Raw genomic sequence first — 6,498 nt, 5'->3', positions numbered from 1 at the left:
GCCCCCCTCGGCGGCGCTCCCGCGCCTCGCTCGGCGAGTGAGCGGCTGGTCTGTATGTGGGATCTGAACCCTCGGCGGGAGCGCCACCACGCTTCCCAAGCGGCGCACTATAGCAGTGTGCCACCGGGCCGGCCCCTAAGGGGCCATTGACTGTCACCCTCTTCCACTGTGGTCCATTTGCCACACAGCAGCCAGAGTGATCTCTTAAAAAAAGAAATCAAGCATGTCACCCCCTGTGAAAACTCCAGTAGCTTTCCATTACAACCAAACTAAACGGAGACTTAAACAAGGCCCTACACGGTCAGACCCCTGCTGGTCACCTCTCTTCCCTCGCTCACTCCACTTCAGCTGGATCAGAACTGAAGTGGTCCCACTGCAGGCGATCTTTTGTGGAATCTGCATTTGTGGAATCTTCTGCCTGGAACACTCCTTCATGTGCACCTTTACCTGCTCGCTCCTTCACTTCATTCAGCTCAAACATCACCACCTCAAAGAGGCCCCTCCCAATCCCCCACCTAATTATTCCCTTTTCCCTCAAGTCACCCTACCCTCTTCCCATGCTTATTTTTCTACTGAGTGTTCCTCTCCACCTAAAATTGTATTATAGGTTTGTATATGTGTGCATTTGTTTACGTGTTTATTGTTCAAAATCCTCACCAAAAGGTAAACTCTGTGAGGATGTGGGCAGGGACAGCTGCATCCCCAGTGCCTAAAAAGATGCTCACACACAGTAGGCACTCAAATGCGTTAAATGACTAAATGATAATAACCTATGTCAAAGGGCTGATGTAAGGAGTAAATGCAGTGATACTTACAAGGCCCCTAGCATGGTGCCTGGCACACAATAGGACCTCAATAAATGTTAGCTATTACCATGATGTAGCAAATCCTTTTAGAATGAGGATGTCCTTAACAATCGCCACAGCTACCCACCTTTCAGATGGAGGGCTCTGTAGTCACTCAGAGATCCTCTGCGCAAGGCCTCCATGGGGCTGAGTATGCTGGGCCTCCGGTTCTAAGGGAACACAGTGCACCCCTTATCAGATGTTTGTGTTTAGACTCTGAAGGGGACAAATAACTTTAGTTCCTTTGACAACATTTAGGGCTCTGCCACCATTTTATTATGTGAGCAAACATTTGATAGCTGGGAAGCCCATCCCTAATGACAGGTCATAGAATCTCACTGGCGTCTCCTTATCTGCCCTTCTTGTTTGCTCTTCTCTTGAAACCTGCAAGGTCACAAGCCATTTTCTCTCTCTTCCACCTGAAATCTGAAAATTGGAAAAAGGCTGATAGTGGGAAGTAAAGAGGCTGAAGAGTGGGGGTGGGCAGAGGGAGGAAGAGGAGGCAAAGGGTATCAGAGGACCCTGATCAAGGCCTCAAGAATGTAGAAGGGTCAGAAACCTGGCTCCTACGAACGCACAGCTGAGTCGCACTCACAGGAGCACTGGAGAGCAGAGTGGACCGAGGAAGCCTGTGCCATACAGTGTTAACAGTAACAACTGTGCCAAGCCCCGTTCTCAAGACTTCACATGTATTTTCATCTAATCTCACAATAACCTCCATTTTGTAGACGAATAAACTGAGGCACAGAGAGAGTAACTTGACCAAGAGCACAAAGCTTAGCAGAAGGCTCTTAATCTCAGAGCACAGCAGAAAGAGCACGTGCTGGGTGACCACCCAGAACTGGTTGGAATGTGGCTCCAACACTCCCCTAGTTCTGAAACCTTGGACAACTCAGTGACTCTCTTTGAACCTTGTTTTGCTACTCTTTAAAATGTACATAATGGTAACCTCATATAGGCTTATGGTTGGGAGCATTGATTAGTGACATAATAATGGAATAATAGGCCTTTAGTAGTAGGGGTAGGGGCGTGCGTATGTGTGTGTGTGTGTGTGTGTGTGTGTGTGTTTGAAAGGGTTTCTTTCTCTAAGTCAAAAAGCAGAACCTTAGATGCCAACAGAAGCAAAAGAGGAGACAGAGTGAAACCAAAAGGGACTCCCTGGAAGTAAAAAGGAGAGTAAAGATGTACCCTGACAGTTAAAGCGAGTGAGGCCCAGGCCTGTGGAAGGGGAGGCTGCCCCGGGATGGTGGTACGGCTCCTCTCAGAGGGCTTCTCTAGCCATTCTGGGGTCTCCTGCCCCTGACCCACTGAAAGATGGCATCAGAGGTCTTCAGCCCTTGGATCCCATCCCTGGTCCTTCAGGTTTCTTGTCCCAATAGTAACAACTCTGTAGAAAGCACTTTGCAGTTTCCGCAGCTCCTTCCCCGATGGATAGGTTGAGTAAGTGGTCATTTTCTCATATGCTTTATGGCCTTGCTGCTCTAAGTAGATCAGCGGCATCAGCACAACCCGGGAGCTTATTAAAACACAGACTCTGGGCCTAGCCCGTGGCGCACTCGGGAGAGCCGGCACTGGGAGCGCAGCAGCACTCCCGCCGCGGGTTCGGATCCTATATAGGGATGGCCGGTGCACTCACTGGCTGAGCTCGGTGCAGCCGGTCACAAAAAAGGGGCCGGCCCGGTGGCGCACTGCTACAGTGCGCCACTTGGGAGCGCGGCGGCACTCCCACCGAGGGTTTGGATCCCACATGTAGACCGGCCGCTCACTGGCTGAGCGAGGTGCGGGCGCAACACCGAGGGTTGCGATCCGTTGCCGGTCACGAAAAAAGACAAAAAAAAGGAAAAAAAAAAAGAAAGAAACACAGACTCTTGGGCCCACTACCGGCCTAAGAATCAGAGTTGAATCAGAATCTCCATTGTAACAGGATCCAGGGTCCATTCGAGTTTGGGAAACAGTGGGGGACCTCTGCTCTTGTCCTAGGAGGACACCCTTACTCCCATAAGAAGCAAGAGCTCCCCATTCAGCTGCCCTTGCAGCCACACTGAGCTCTCTATAAATACCACTTTCACACAAATCAGAACCACTTCAAGATTAAGATCGGTGAGTTATGACTATTTCAGGTCCCGAGCAATTCACTTCTCTCTTCTGAAGTGGCCAGGAAAGCCGGCTCCTAGATTTTCCTAAAGGAAATATGCTTCAGCACCAACATTGCAGAACTGAGCAGACAGGAGATCCCCAGCCCCCCACCCCCAACTCTTTGCATCCTGAGTTGGGTGTCAGCTCCCTTGGAGAAGCCAAACTAATTTCCCACGTTGCTGCCAAATGCACGCAGCTGAGCTCTCTCTCCTCTGTCTCTGCAGTGTCCTCTGCAAGCCTGGTGATGCCTGCATGTCACTCACTTTGTGTGCAACAACAAGGACCCTGTTTTCCACACCATCACGCTCTGGGTAGATGTCATGGAAAAGCCCAGTGACCTGACAAGCACCTGTGAGAGGTCCCTGCTTACGTGACATTCTGCTGGAGCCTTGGACAATCCACTCTCAGGAGGCACAACCTGAAGCCCAGCTTCCTTTCTATGCAGTATTGTTGTGATGCCTCTCCCAAGATGTCACATACTTCTGTCTGTCCTAGAGGTGGGAGACCAGAAACCGCAGAAGAGGAAGAGAGAGAAAGTGGTAGTGTCTATGTTGTAATCCTTCATCGAACAAACTGATGCAAAAACTTGAATCTGTTACTGAAATGAGGAGAGGAGGACGCATGCTATTGAACTGAGCCAAACACGCTGTAAATATCCACAAACTCCCTCCCCAATCCCTATCCCAATTGATTTCGAGATTTCTTTTAAAGAAGTAAATTTGTCCAATGGGTGTAAACTATAAACTACTGTAATTAAGTGCAATTTCCCCTCCACATCTTCTCCCCTTTGCCCTGTATATAATACTAAAGTGTCTATTAGTTTTCTTTGTAAAGGTCAGAGTTGAAATTTCAAAAGTGATTTGTTCCCTCTCTCTTCCCCCATAGAAAAACACCCTAAGAGGGAAGTGAAGTCCCTTGCCCCCTCCCTCAGGCCTGGACACACACAGGGACAGCATACTTTGGACTGACTGCCAGCTAACTCCGATCTCCTGATGTTAAGACACACCTCTGGATCCCTGGAGGGGCTGAACATAGTGTCAGAGTGACATCCTAGTTTCCGGTGGAGCCAGGGGTTCAGCCAGTGCACCCCCAAGAAACCCCAGGGCAGGGAAACTGGCTGTTTAATAGCAAAAGACAAAGTTGCCATCTCAGAAAGCCTCCCATTAAAACTATTTTATCACTGCCCAGAGTCTCATATTTCTGTCTCCAACACTTCCCCTGCCATGGCTCCACCACAATCCCCTGGCACCTGGTCTTCATGGAATTTTCCACTTACTCCGTGGGATCACAAAGTGTGTCATCTGGGGCTGTAGAGAGGCGGTGGCCTTCACTCACTGTCATGTTCCCAGGGTCTTCATGTCAACTTTACTGCTAACCAAAGTAAGGAAGAGTTGGTTCTCCTGGTCAGACTCCACAAGTCCCTCAGGGGGATGTGGCCAGATCAAGAGCCAACGCCCTTTGCTTCCCTGAAACACAGGGATGAAGTCACAGAGCCAATTCCTAGTGACTTGCTGTCATAAAAACAAAAAGTAGGAAGAATGGAGCCCCCGTGGTAACTCTTTTAGCCTTATTTTAAGCATTAATTCTAGTCTTTCCTTCTACCTTCCCTTCCTTCCATAGGGCGGTCAGTCACTAGAAGAATGGGCTCTGGGGGACGTCGCCTGTTGCCCAGAATTGTCTCTCTCTCAGGGAAGGATGCTAATGAATACAAATAGTCCGAAAGGTGAAAAGCCAAAGGTCCTGGAGACTCCACCAGCAGGGACTTGACCACAAATAATTCAGTATTGACTCCACGAGGAAAGAAGACAGACCTGGCCTCTTTGTGGTCTGTATTTTGCACAGCCTAGGCTTACTGGCCTGTGGTCTCTTACTTCTAGACAAAGCATTTCCCAAATATAGAATAAGCAAGGATTGTGCTGACCAGGCCCTGAGTGACAGGTTTTTCAAAATCCCAGTGTAGAGGGAGATGCGATTCTCAGTGAGCTGGGCAAATTTACTGAGTAACTACTATAAGCCCAGAGCAGGGATGAGTGGATATGGAACTGCTGACCTCCATTGGTTCCTGTTTCCCCAAACAATGTAATTTGGGCTGAAGTGGTCAAGAGAAAGCTCATGGTTGGGTTGAGAAGGATCAAGGACAAGGACAAGCACTACGTGTGGAGAGAGGCCAAGATCCTCTTTCGCTATTGAGATGTCCTGTTCGATGGCTCCTGTGAGTTCCAGGAAGAGGAAAGGAATATAGACCTCCAGCCCCGGCCTCAGTGGGATCCCTATATCTGGACTCATGTTGTTTGTGGAACAGCAAGTATCTGCATTTAGTAGATTTTAGATCTTGCATTGTTGCAATAAGCCTGAGAACCCAGAAGATCATGTTGATCCAAGGGGTCACCTGGGCAGAGGTGTAGGAGAAATGGAGGGACGATGGGTGGGTTGGGGACAGTCTCTAGGGACTTTTCCTAATCAAACCTTATTTGAACCAAGACATGAAGAAAGGTGACCCTGGCAACTGAATCCCCAAGAAGGTCAGCACCTCCTTTCTAAATCCAACACGGACTTCTCTTCACTGGCTGTAAGAGGGGCTGTAATAGGGACAAGGGGTGTCACCCACTCTGCAGATTCATTTGTGACTAAAACCCTCCATCCCTACCTCTGGCCACTTATGGACCAACATTTTCCAGGGTCTCTCTTTACACCCTGAGCCCAGGCTAACAGACAGATGGTTCCATTTTTACCAGAATCCGTTATTTTCTAGGGTGAGCGCTGGGGAAGGCAGGCTTCATTTTAACATCCAAGGGTAGGAAATTAAATCAGCAATAAAAACCTGCCTTAAACCATATTAAACTTTTCCATGCCAAAGAGTTGTGGGGTATTCCCTCCAAAGGCACAGATAATGCAGTGTTAGCTGCTGAATTCAAGTGGATAAGAAAGAATACAATGCAGACAGTCGGGGAATCTGAGCTCTTGGCCCACAGTTGGGGGCAGGTCTTTGAATTCTTTTTGAAGCCAGAATGCCTTGATTAGAATCAACAACCCCACCGGTTAACCTCTCTGATCCTCAGTGTCCTCCTATGTGAAATTCGTATGATAATAATAGTACGTAGTTTACAAGGCTGTTTGAGGAATAAAAGTTAATATGAGGGTACTTCAAAAAGTTCATGGAGAAATAGAATTGAAAGACAGTACTAATCTTTCCATGAATTTTTGAAGATCCCTCGTACATGTTAAATGCTTAGAACTGTGTACACAGGGAGTTCTGTGTGTTGGTGAGGATTATTTCATCTCAGAGTGGCTTCTCAGCGAGTCTTCTGGGCGGTTGATATTTCCAGATAACCTCATCACCAATTTGATGCTTGGTAAAGAAAACTGCCAATAACTGATAAAATCTTTTGTTCATTTCATTGATATATGGCAAATCAAGCAGTAAGCCAAGTCTGAGTCATGAAGGGGGGGCTGGAGGAGAGGGGAAGGGCTTGACTAGGGGGAGTCTTTGTCTTCATTAGGAAAGAAGATAAAATCG

The 6,498-nt window shown here is 48.1% G+C and overlaps 1 protein-coding gene across 5 annotated transcripts in view; it reads left to right on the top strand.

Moving 5' to 3' along the window:
• Positions 1 to 4,165, top strand: part of HNF1B (HNF1 homeobox B) — a 67,364-nt gene extending 63,199 nt beyond the window's left edge. For 2 of the 5 annotated variants that reach the window (XM_008568071.1, XM_008568069.1), the window contains exon 9: positions 3,206 to 4,165. In XM_008568071.1, the coding sequence (XP_008566293.1) occupies positions 3,206 to 3,226 (21 nt within the window). In that variant the 3' untranslated portion in view covers positions 3,227 to 4,165. The remainder of the gene's footprint in view (positions 1 to 3,205) is intronic. The other 3 variants (XM_008568070.1, XM_008568068.1, XR_550175.1) reach the window with 2 other exon arrangements.
• The last annotated feature ends 2,333 nt before the right edge of the window (positions 4,166 to 6,498 follow it).

This window comes from Galeopterus variegatus, unplaced genomic scaffold, assembly GCF_000696425.1.
Source record: "Galeopterus variegatus unplaced genomic scaffold, G_variegatus-3.0.2 Scaffold372, whole genome shotgun sequence".
Taxonomy (NCBI): Eukaryota; Metazoa; Chordata; class Mammalia; order Dermoptera; family Cynocephalidae; genus Galeopterus; species Galeopterus variegatus.
This window is presented reverse-complemented; position numbering and strand designations above follow the sequence as displayed.